The following is a 13,175-nucleotide window of genomic DNA, read 5'->3' as shown; positions in this document are numbered from 1 at the left end:
TTTTGTTGTTTTTGTATGTTTATTCTATAAAATAAACATGTTCGCACACCACGTTGCACCTTGGTCTGACCCGTCTCTCAACGATCGTGACACACTAACTGGTCTTCCTTCTGCTCTCCAGGTCGCTGAGTTCCTGTTGCAACAGGTCTTCCAGCATTATGGACTTCCGGAGGACATCGTCTCGAACCGTGGCCCCCAATTCACCTCCCGAGTGTGGAAGGCTTTCCTGGAGAAGATCGGGGCCACGGCCAGCCTCACTTCCGGGTATCGGCCTCAGTCGAATGGGCAGGTGGAGCGCATGAATTAGGAGCTGGGGAGGTTTCTTCGTTGCCACGGTCAGGACCGGCAGGGTGAGTGGGTGAGGTTCCTTCCCTGGGCAGAATATGCCCAGAACTCCCTCGTTCACTCCTCCACGGGGCTCACTCCCTTCCAGTGCGTCCTGGGGTACCAGCCGGCCCTGGCACCTTGGACACCCAGCCAGACCGATGCGTCCGCTGTCGACGAGTGGTTCCACAGGGCCGGACAGGTCTGGGACGCCGCCCATGTCCATCTCCAGAGGGCCATTTGTCGGCAAAAGGACCAAGCCAACGTCTGGCTGTCCACAAAAAACATCCCTCTCCGCCTGCCCTGCAAGAAACTGAGCCCCCGGTTTGTGGGGCCGTTTAAGGTCCTCCGGCCGATTTTAAATGAGGTATCATAACGGCTGCTCCTTCCCCCTCACTACCGTGTCTCACCCACTTTTCATGTGTCTCTCCTCAGGCTGGTGGTTCCTGGTCCTCTGGCGGATGCCGTCCCCCAGGGTACGCTCCCTCCGCTCCTAGGCTGCCTGTCCATGCCTCTTGGTCCTAGGCTTTGGGATAGTTAAAAGGCCAGTGCCAGAGGACCTGAGGGACCTACTGGGTACACAACTTAGAAGCATGTCTGACATGTATTAGGGATTTAACAAGTGACATCAATAAGGGATCATAGCTTTTAACTGGTCAGTCTATGTCATGGAAAAAGCAGGTGTTCTTAATGTTTTGTATTCTCAGTGTTTATACAGTGCATTCGGAAAATATTCAGACCCCTTGACCTTTTCCACATTTTGTTAAGTTAAAGCCTTATTCTAAAATGGATTAAATTGTTTTTTTCCCCCCTTCATCAATCTACACACAATACCCAATAATGACAAAGCAAAAACAGGTTTTTAGAAATTGTTGCAAATGTATTAAATTTAAAAAAATAATAATATATATATATATTACATTTACATAAGTATTCAGACCCTTTACTCAGTACTTTGTTGAAGCACCTTTGGCAGCGATTACAGCCTTGAGTCTTCTTGGGTATGACGCTACAAGCTTGGCACACCTGTATTTGGGGAGTTTCTCCCATTCTTCTCTGCAGATCCTCTCAAGCTCTGTCAGGTTGGATGTGGAGCGTCGCTGCACAGCTATGTTCGGTCGGGTTCAAGTCTGGGCTCTGGCTGGGCCACTCAAGGACATTCAGAGAATTGTCCCAAAGCCACTCCTGTGTTGTCTTGGCTGTGTGCTAAGGGTCGTTGTCCTGTTGAAAGGTGAACCTTTGCCCCAGTCTGAGGTCCTGAGCACTCTGGAGCAGGTTTTCATCAAGGATGTCTCTGTACTTTGCTCTGTTCATCTTTCCCTTGATCCTGACTAGTCTCCCAGTCCCTGCCACTGAAAAACATCCCCACACCATGATGCTGCCACCACCATGCTTCACCGTAGGGATGGTGCCAGGTTTCCTCCAGACGTGATGCTTGGCATTCAGGCCAAAGAGTTAAATCTTGGTTTCATCAGGCCAGAGAATATTGTTTCTTGTGGTCTAAGAGTCCTTTAGGTGCCTTTTGGCAAACTCCAAGCGGACTGTCATGTGCCTTTTACTGAGGAGTGGCTTCCGTCTGGCCATTCTACCATAAAGGCCTCATTGGGGAGTGCTGCAGAGATAGAGGAACTCTGGAGCTCTGTCAGAGTGACCACCGGGTTCTTGGTCACCGCCCTGACCAATGCCCTTCTCCCCGATTGCTCAGTTTGGCCGGGCGGCCAGCTCTAGGAAGAGTCTTGGTGGTTCCAAACTTCTTCCATTTAAGAACGATGGAGGCCACTTTCTCCTTGGGGACCTTCAATGCTGCATAATTTTTTTGGGTACCCTTCCCCAGATCTGTGCCTCAACACAATCGTGTCTCTGAGCTTTACGTACAATTCCTCATGGCTTGGTTTTTGCTCTGACATGCACTGTCAACTGTGGGACCTTTATAAAGACAGGTGTGTGCCTTTCCAAATCATGTCCAATCAATTGAATTGACCACAGGTGGACTCCAATCAAGTTGTAGAAACATCTCAAGGATGATCAAAGGAAACAGGATGCACCTGAGCTCAATTTCGAGTCTCAGAGCAAAGAGTCTGAATACTTATGTAAATAAGGATTTTCAGTTATTTATTTTAATATAATTATGCAAAAATGTCTAAATATACTTGGTTTTGCCAAGTTGTTTATGTTCTCATAGGATACTTATTACACAAATTGTGTAGTTATTGCCCCATATCATGAGACTCGTGAGTGGCCAAAATGCATGTTGATGTGTGTTGTGACTATGTATACTGAACAAAAATATAAACACAACATGCAACAATTTCAATGATTTTACTGAGGTACAGTTCATATAAGGAAATCAGTCAATTGAAATAAATGAATTAGGCCCTAATCTATGGATTTCACATGACTGGGCAGGGGCGCAGCCATGGGTGGGCCTGGGAGGGCATAGGCCCACCCACTAGGGAGCCAGGCCCAGCCAATCAGAATGAGTTTTTCCCCACAAAAGGGCTTTATTACAGACAGAAATACTCCTCAGTTTCATCAGCTGTAGTCAGCATGCCAATTGCAAGCTCGCTCAAAACTTGAGACATCTGTGGCATTGTGTTGTCTGACAAAACTGCACATTTTAGAGTGGCCTTTTATTGTCCCCAGTACAAGGTACACCTGTGTAATGATCATGCTGTTTATTCAGCTTCTTGATATGCCACACCTGTTAGGTAGATGGATTATCTTGGCAAATGAGAAACACTCACTAACAGGGTTGTAAACCAATTTGTGCACAACATTTGAGAGAAATAACGTTTTTGTACATAGGGAACATTTCTGGGATATTTTATTTTAGCTTATATGTTGCATTTATATTTTTGTTCAGTATATATAAAAGCCTACAACTAGCTAATAAAGGAAACACCTTTAAATGCCATGATCATCTGTACGAGACTGCCGAATCGAGGCAAAGGTAAGAATCTCTGGATGAACTATCTAATGTTAGCTACATTTAGTTATATATTGGCAACATTTATTTAAATTGACAATTCTGTGAACTGTCTTGTGCAAGTTTTAAATTGACACAATACCTGTTAGCAAAGGTGTCAGCTAGAGAGTCTTGCATGATGTCTTCTTTGATGCTAATTAGCATTTTCGAATCTGAGAGTAAATGGAGCCGAATATATTGATAAAAGTCACCTTGTCCGAGAGAGATTTACATGGTTATCAAAACATCTTTATTAGGGATCCCCATTAGCTGCCAAGGCAGCAGCTACTCTTCCTGGGGTCCAAACACATTAAGGCACTTACATTACACATAAAACAAAAGATAAAACAGTATATCATATAACATTATTACACCACTAAATATATACAATACAAAATGTATAATACCACCATACAACAATATTACAATATACGTGTATTTTGAGTGCGTGTGCTAGCGTTTGTGTGTGTATGCGTGTGTCTGTACCTGTGTGTGTCTCTTCACAGTCTCCGCTGTTCCATAAGGTGTATTTTTATCATAAAAAAATTTAAAAAATGGATACTACAACTTCTATCAGTTACCTGATGTGGAATAGAGTTCCATGTAGTCATGTCTCTATGTAGTACTGTAAGCCTCCCATAGTCTGTTCTGGACTTGGGGATTGTGAAGAGACCTCTGGTGGCATGTCTTCTGGGGTATGCATGGGTGTCCGAGCTGTGTGCTACTAGTTTAAACAGACAGCTCAGTGCATTCAGCTTGTCAACACTTCTTACAAAAACAAGTAGTGATGAAGTCAATCTCTCCTCCACTTTGAGCCATGAGAGATTGACATGAATATTATTAATTTTAGCTCTCTGTGTACATTTAAGAGCCAACCGTGCTGCCCTGTTCTGAGCCAATTGTAATTTTCCTAAGTTCCTCTTTGTGGCACCTGACCACACGACTGAACAGCAGTCCAGGTCCGACAAAACTAGGGCATGTAAAGTACCAGTCAAAAGTTTGGACACACCTACTCATTCAAGGGTTTTTCTTAATTTTTACTATTTTATACATTGTAGAATAATAGTGAAGACTACAAAACAACACATATGGAATCATGATGTGACCAAAAAAGTGTTAAACAAATCAACATATGTTTTATATTTGAGATTCTTCAAATAGCCACCCTTTGCCAAGACTGTGCAAAGCTGTCATCAAGGCATTCTCTCAACCAGCTTCACCTGGAATGATTTTCCAACGGTCTTGAAGGAGGCCCCACATATGCTGAGCACTTATTGGCTGCTTTTCCTTCACTCTGCCGTCCGACTCATCCCAAACCATCTCAATTGGGTTGAGGTCGGGGGATTGTGGAGGCCAGGTCATCTGATGCAGCACTCCATCACTCTCCTTCTTGGTAAAATAGACATTACACAGCCTGGAGGTGTGTTGGGTCATTGTCCTGTTGAAAAACAAATGATAGTCCCACTAAGCCAAAACCAGATGGGATGGCATATCGCTTCAGAATGCTGTGGTAGCCATGCTGGTTAAGTGTGCCTTGAATTCTAAATAAATCACAGTGTCACCAGCAAAGCACCCCCACACCATAACATCTCCTCCTCCATGCTTTACGGTGGGAACTACACATGCAGAGATCACCCGTTCACCCACACCGCGTCTCACAAAGACACGGCGGTTGGAACCAAAAATCTCCAATTTGGACCCCAGACCGAAGGACACATTTCTACCAGTCTAATGTCCATTGCTCATGTTTCTTGGCCCAAACAGGTCTCTTCTTATTATTGGTGTCCTTTCATAGTGGTTTCTTTGCAGCAATTCGACAATGAAGGCCTGATTCACACAGTCCCCTCTGAACAGTTGATGTTGAGATGTGTCTGTGACTTGAACTCTGTGAAGCATTTATTTGGGCTGCAATTTCTGAGACTGGTAACTCTAATGAACTTATCCTCTGCAGCAGAGGTAACTCTGGGTCTTCCATTCCTCTGGCGGCCCTCATGAGAGCCAGTTTCATCATAGCGCTTGATGTTTTTTGCGACTGCATTTCAATTAACAGGTGTGCCTTCTTAAACGTTAATTTGTGGAATTTCTTTCCTTCTTAATGCGTTTGAGTCAATCAGTTGTGTTGTGACAAGGTAGGGGGGGTATACAGAAGATAGCCCTATTTGGTAAAAGACCAAGTCCATATTATGGCAAGAACAGCTCAAATAAGCAAAGAGAAACGACAGTCCATCATTACTTTAAGACATGAAGGTCAGTCAATAAAGAAAACTTCAAGAACTTTTAAAGTTTTCTTTATTGACTGACCTTCATGTCTTAAAGTAATGATGGACTGTCGTTTCTCTTTGCTTATTTGAGCTGTTCTTGCCATAATATGGACTTGGTCTTTTACCAAATAGGGCTATCTTCTGTATACCTCCCCTACCTTGTCACAACACAACTGATTGGCTCAAATGCATTAAGAAGGAAAGAAATTCCACAAATTAACGTTTAAGAAGGCACACCTGTTAATTGAAATGCATTCCAGGTGACTACCTCATGAGAGAATGCCAAGAGTGTGCAAAGCTGTCATCAAGGTAAAGGGTGGCTATTTGAAGAATCTCAAATATAAAATATATTTTGATTTGTTTAACACTTTTTTGGTTACTACATGATTCCATATGTGTTGTTTCATAGTTTTGATGTCTTCACTATTATTCTACAATGTAAAAAATAAAGAAAAACCCTTGAATGAGTAGGTGTGTCCAAACTTTTGACTGGTAGTGTAGGACCTGCCTTGTTGATAGTGTTGTATGCACTCACTACTGTAAGTCACTCTGGATAAGAGCGTCGGCTAAATTACTAAAATGTAAATATGTAAAATGTTGTTAAGAAGGCAGAGCAGTGCTTTATTATGGGCAGACTTCTCCCCATCTTCGCTACTGTTGTATCAACATGTTTTGACCATGACAGTTTACAATCCAGTGCAGGGGCGGTGTGTTCAATAGGGCGATATGGGCGACGCACTGCCAAACGGGAAAAGGAAGGGATTTTTTTTCTAATCAATTATATCACGGCAACAGTAGTTATCAGTGTTCTAATCTGATCTGACTGCCACTAAATGTCCAATCAGGCTAAAGTCGTGCTTCAAATGCCCCCCTCCCCCCCCTTTTGGGGCGATTTCAGTCAGGTTGAAAATCGCCCAGAAGTCTGTCATAGACTCCCATGTAAAATCTATTTTTTTCAAATTTCAGAGCTTTCAATACAATCTCTATGGGTTTCTGAGGGCTTGCACTTACGCGCTTTCGTCATACGTAACGTAACCATGAACGTAACTAAGAAAATAGCGGGTAGCAGCGTCTCTGTTGCGACCTGCAGTGTGGCGTTATCTTATGTTTTTAATTTGTACACTTAGTGGCGTTATTTTATGTTTTTAATTTGTACACTTAGTTTACAAACATTCTGCCAACCATGGATTTCCAGTGGTGGGTTTTGGACTGATCTTGTTGATCGTGTACATACCCGCTACGAACGGACTAAATAATGAAAACGCTGCTGGCAGCGGAATCCAATACAGCAGAACAAACTTCCCTTACCCACCACCTTGCTGATTAATGCCCAGTCACTGAGGGGGAAAGCGGATGAGTTGTCAGCGAATCTGCGCTTCCAACACGAATATCGGGAGGCCTGTTTGCTGGCATTTACTGAGACTTGGCTGGATGACAGAGTCCCGGACAGAGAAGTGGAGCCGGCCGGCTTCACCCTGGTCAGAGCGGACCGCGATCTGACAGTCACAGGGAAAATCGATCCTGGTAAGAGAGCGACTCTGTACCCCCGACATTGAACTGCTTTCTGTGTCACTGCGACCTTACTATCTGCCCCGTGAGTTCCCCCAATTGTTTGTTACCGTTGTGTACATTCAACCAAAAGCTAATATAACAAAGGCATCAGAGATTATTTATAATCTGTCACAGAAACTGGAATCCATCTCCCCAGATCAGTCAATAAATGCTTCTGGTATTGACTTATATGCTGCCCCTGTCTTCATGTTGTTGCTGGACATATATTTTTTTAAATGTGTGTAGGTCACCTAAATCATCAGAAAAATTGCCCCCCCTGAGAATTTTTTCAGGAGCCGCCACTGATCCAGTGTTACTCCAAGCAGTTTAGTCACCTCTAGCAAGGCATAACATTTACTTTTTGGTCTTTCAGCCACTGTGGCAGGTAGTTTTAAAAATCTACCAGCCACTCAGATTTTCTACCAGCCAAAATATTTTTGGGCCCCTCAAATTACACCAACAAAACACAAAAAAACGGATGAACATGGTTTGTAATGTTTCTAAAACAAGAAATGTATTACTAGTAAGAAGTAACTAATGTGTTATATTGTTTAATTACTTTTTTTGTGACCTGAATCTTTTACCAAAATATCACAGATCAGACAAATATTCACCTGCCACTTTAAGGGCAGGATGGTTACCGTGGTAGTGTGACTCCAGTCATGTTTAATGCCTGTGAGATTGAGTCTGACTAGTAGAAGGGTTGTCTTCTCTTCCCTAACAGTTGAAACTCAAACATAGAAAAACAACCTAGCTTGTGAACAAAACAAAGTCAATAGCCCAAAAACACAAGGGCAAAGTCTCACTTCAAGTAAATCAGACCAACTTTTACGCCTGTTCGCAGCGCTTCTAAAACGTATATTTCACTCAGCTCTTCACGTGCGCACAGCCAGGCACTGTTGCATCGCGAGGTTGGATAGGCTATTTAGGGTTCGTACGAGTTCTTTGATTTTGTGCTATTAAATGTACCAGCTATGAAACAAAACGGTGGAAACACTTTAAACAGCTACTGCAGCATTTATTTAACTATGTGATCAAACTTACTTGACTATTTTTATTAACAAATGTGAGTGAAATGCTCGCACTGTGGAGCCCTGATCACCCGCCAATTTGGCTGGTGAAATAGACATCTTACCCGCCAATGCCAAAATCGACCCGCAGGTGGCGGGGGTTAATTTTAGGCCCTGACCGCTAGGTTTCATGGGTGTTATGACACCTCCACTGTAGGTCTCTATTACACCGGCACCAACGCTCGTTTTATGTGGTAGGGCTTGCAGACTATAAAGAATTACAAAGGGAAACCCAGCCATGAGTTGCCTAGCAATGCAGAACTCCCAAACGAGAGAAATGCCTTTTATGCTCGCTTCGAGGAATATAACACTGCCTTGAATGAAAGCTCCAGTTTTTCTGGTTGACTGTGTGATCTGCTCTCTGTGGCTAATGTGGGCAAAACTTTTAAACAGGTTAACAATCACACAGAATAACCGGGCGTTCTCAAAACATATGAAGACCAGTTGGCAAGTGTCCATGGATTTCAATCTCTCCTTGTCCCAGTCTGTAATCCCAACGTGTTTCAAACTGACCACCATTGTCCCTGTTCCCAGGAGCACCCAGGTAACTTGCCTAAATTACTATCACCCTGTAGCGCTCACATCTGCAATGATGAAGTGCTTTGAAAGACTGGTCATGACACACATCAACACCATCATCCCAGATGCCCTAGAGCAGGGCTGCCCAACCCTCTTCCTGGAGATCTACTGTCCTTTAGGTATTTCAGTCCAACCCTAATTTAGCATATTTGATTCAGCTAGTTAATGTCTTGTTGAGCAGCTAATAAGTAGAATCAGGTGTGTTAAATTAGGGTTAGACTGAAAACCCACAGGACGGTAGAGCTCCAGGAAGATGGTTGGGCAGCCCTGCCCTAGAGCCACTCCAATTCGCATAGCCTCAACAGATCCACAGATGAGACGCAATCTCAATTGCACTTCACACTGCCTTCTACCACCTGAAAAAAGTGGGGAAATAACTATGTGACAATGCTGTTTATAGACAGATATTTTCTCTTCCCCACGAGGGGCCTGTATGAAAAATGTATGCACTCACTAACTGTAAGTCGCTCTGGATAAGAACGTCTGCTAAATGACTAAAATGTTTTTTTTTAAATGGACGCCTTTCATTCTAGACAGCGCAAACACTCATACTGGCTTTCAATTATATACTACTGCCATTTACTTTATGTTCGTAATCTTATGCCTTACTATTTCTCATTTGTTGTTGCATTGTCTCGAAGGAACCTGCAAGTAAGCGATGTGTACCATACGTATCCCGTACAACTAATAAAACTTGAAACTTGATGTCCGTAAACAAACCCATTTAGTGTTATGTCCCATAGTGGGCCACTAGAGGGTGCCATCTGATCATGTTGTCCTCATTGGGCGAGTTCGTTTTGCATGGCCCGGTGCCCAAGGTAAGTGGAGATTTATGTTAAGGACCAATGGAATGGTTTAAAATATTAAATTCCACTCACATGGGGCACCGAGCCATGCAAAACGAACTTGCCCATTGACTAATGTAGGCTACTGTAGTGTTGTTTTGTTGCTGGGCAAATTACATCACAGTCATCTTTGAAAAACAATTGACTTCAAGTGAATCCAACAGGATTATTAGTAGTTTTCCTCTGTATCCACGAAGGATGAATTTGTGTTTCATCATACGTTTTTATTAACCTCTTCTCCTTTAGGTATGTACACTCCCCTACGTATTTATTTGGACAGTGAAGATAATCTTTTCATTTGGTTCTATACTCCTGCATTTTGGATTTGAGATTAAATGTTTTTGAGGTGACAATACAGAATGTCACCTTTTTATTTGAGGTTATTTTCATACATATCTGTTTACCGTTTAGTAATGAAAGCACTTTATGTATCTAGTCCCCCCATTTGAAGGTGTCATAAGTATTTGGTCCCATATTCCTAGCACACATTGATTACATCAAGTTTGTGACTACAATGCCAGATGCATTTGCAGTTTGTTTTGGTTGTGTTTCGAATTATGTTGTGCCTAATAGAAATTAATGGTAAATAATGTATTTTGGAGTCAATTTTATTGTAAAAAAATATATAATATGTTTCTGAACACTTCTACATTAATGTGGATGCTAGCATGGTTACAGATAAGCATGATTGAATGATGATTGAGAAAGTTACAGATGCACAAAGATTATGGTCCTCTGTAGCTCAGCTGATAGAGCACGGCGCTTGTAACGCTAAGGTAGTGGGTTCGATGACTGTAAGTCGCTTCTGCTAAATGGCATTATTATTATTATTATTATTATTATCATGCCCCCAAAACATTACCAATAACAGAGGAGGTTAGCATTGGTGGGGTATGATAGTTATGCCTCTGTAACGTTCTCACTCAAAATTACACGATACATTATTTGCCATTAATTTATATTGGGCACAACATAATCTGAAACACACCCAAAACAATCTGAAAATGCATCCAACAAGTTTGTAGAGTTTGATGTAGTCATTGCGTGCAAGGAATATGGGACCAAATACTAAACTTTTGACTAAATTTAATATGATGTAAGTGAATTATGACACCTTCAAATGGGGAGACTATATTTACATTTTAGATCCATAAAGTGCATTAATTTCTTAACGGTAAAACAGATATGTATGAAAATACCCTCAAATGTGACATTCTTTACTGTCGTCTCATATAAAACATTTGTATCTAAAATCCAAAATGCTGGAGTATAGAGCCAAATTAAAAGTTTGAGCTTCACTGTCCAAATAAATACATAGGAGAGTGTATGTGGTTGTGTATTTGTCTTTGGGGTTGTGTTATTTCTAAACTATTATATTCTTTATGAGCGCCGTCTTTATTCACCTCTTGTATTTCCTTAAGTTGTTGGTATGTATGTGTGTATATTTTGTTTTTGGTTATGTTGATATGAAGCATTATATTCTCATGTCTTAACCTCTTCACATCCAGACATTCGTCGGTCGTTTCCGTCGGACCATGGATTCTTCCCAGAATGTCTACAACGAGGACACATCTGCCCTGGTGGAACGCCTGGACTACCTGGAAAGGGCGCTGTTTAGGGCGGGGCAGAGTGGCCTCAACAGCTTCCAGAGCTGGGAGAGGGGCCACGCATCAACCCTCACTGCCTCCAGCCTGGTGCTCAACTACCGCAAGAGGAAGATCGCTGATCTGTAGCCCTGAGGGGCATCTCCAAAGATACGTCCAGAATGGCACCCTATTCCCTTTATAGTGCACTACTTTTTTACCAGAAGGTAGTGCACTCTAAAGGGAATAGGGTGCCATCTGGAACACAATCCAACACAACATAGGCGAGATAGGACTGAGTTGGAAGTAGAGCAGTGGATTAGTGTTTTTGTTATAAAATATATGTTTCATGTGGGAATCCGTTTTCTAAGGTTGCGTTCTGATATTTCTTCCACTAATTGGTCTTTTGACCAATCAGATCAGCTCTGAAAAAGATGTGATGTGAAAGATCTGATGGGATTGGTCAAAAGACCAATTAGTGGAAAAAATATCCAAATTTGACTGTGTAAACGCAGCGTCAGTAGTTTTGTGAATGCCGTTTGTCTGTGTCTCTATGGCTGCGTTTACACAGACAGCCCAATTCTGATATTATTCACATCAGATCTTTTTCAGAGCTGATTTGATTGGTCAAAAGACCAATTAGTGGGGGGGAAATCAGAATTGGGCTGCTTGTGTAAATGCAGCCCATGTTACGGTGTAAGCTTGTGTGTTTGATTTCTGAGATTTTCACACACATACGGTACACAAATGTTTTTCAAAGGCTTTGTAAATATTTTTGGAATCATCTGTTTTATGTTATGTAAGTTTGAATTTTCATAAAATTAAATCTACCTTAGTCTTTGAATTGGATGTTATTCTTGTTCTTATGTAACATATGAATGCTGGGGTAAAACAGGAAAGGTTTTGTGAGATCTTATTTTGAAAAGCATGTGGCTTTGCATTTAATCAGAGATGATGTAGGCAAAAACAACTTTTAAAGTGGTTGTGTAACATGTATTTATTACCATAATCTAGCTCTGGATGTGTAATGAATATAACCTACCTTTTTTTCCATAAACGTCATTACTACAACAACTTAATGTAAATATGCCATAACTGATTTACATCGTACATCTAATGAGTCCCGTTGAAACCCATCTACAGTACATAAACATTAGTCTGCAAAAGAGCTTGGATCTGCCATAGAGCCCATAGTGTCAACATTGTAAACAGGGCGGCAGGTAGCGTAGCGGTTAAGAGCATTGGGCAAGTAACCGAAAGGTTGCTGATTCCAATCCCCGAGCTGACTAGGTGAAAAATCTGTCTATGTGCCCTTGAGCAAGGCACTTTACCTTAATTTCTCCTGTAAATCGCTCTGGCAAAAAATGTGAACGGCACAGAGAGGTTGATGCTGCTTAATTAGCTCCTTGTTGGTTGTTGGGGGGGACTTTGTCATTACACTGATACTGCCATAAGGTATTGCCTAATTAAGAGTAGATCTCAGTTGTACTGTCTGCATCATAAGGTTTCAGCCTGTGAAAAATATTAATCACAGGGAATGATTATTGACTAAAACTAATCCTCACATTTGTTTACCTGGAATGTTGACATTTAATAATAATGACATTTCTGATTTAATCCTCTATTTACAGTAGATATTCATGAGAGGCAGTGTCTGCATCTATATACAGTCAGGTCCATAAGTATTTGGATAGAGGCACAATTTGCATAATTTTGGCTCTGTACGCCACCACAATGGATTTGAAAGGAAACAATCAAGATGTGCTTTAAGTGTAGACTTTCATCTTTAATTTAAGGGTTTTGACAAAATTATTGTATGAACCGTGTAGGAATTACAACCATTTTTATACATAGCCCCCCAATTTTAGGGGCTCAAACGTAATTGGACAAACTAACATAATCATAAATTAAATTGTGAGTTTTAATACTTGGTTGCAAATCCTTTGCAGTCAATGACTGCCTGAAGTCTGGAACCCATAGATATAACCAGATACTGG

The 13,175-nt window shown here is 41.7% G+C and overlaps 1 protein-coding gene across 3 annotated transcripts in view; it reads left to right on the top strand.

Annotated features, from left to right (window-relative positions):
* Positions 1–11,971, top strand: part of LOC121576727 (DNA replication complex GINS protein PSF3-like) — a 44,667-nt gene extending 32,696 nt beyond the window's left edge. Inside the window, exons 1-2 of one of the 3 annotated variants that reach the window (XR_006002511.2) lie at positions 8,993–9,841; positions 11,104–11,971. Coding sequence is in view for 1 of the 3 variants with exons in the window: in XM_041890119.1 (XP_041746053.1) it covers positions 11,104–11,328 (225 nt within the window). In the remaining 2 variants the exon portion in view is untranslated. Of the gene's footprint in view, positions 1–121; positions 220–8,992; positions 9,842–11,103 lie in introns of those variants that run through there. The other 2 variants (XR_006002510.2, XM_041890119.1) reach the window with 2 other exon arrangements.
* Positions 11,972–13,175: the final 1,204 nt, after the last annotated feature.

This window comes from Coregonus clupeaformis, chromosome 29, assembly GCF_020615455.1.
Source record: "Coregonus clupeaformis isolate EN_2021a chromosome 29, ASM2061545v1, whole genome shotgun sequence".
NCBI classification, from domain to species: Eukaryota; Metazoa; Chordata; class Actinopteri; order Salmoniformes; family Salmonidae; genus Coregonus; species Coregonus clupeaformis.
This window is presented reverse-complemented; position numbering and strand designations above follow the sequence as displayed.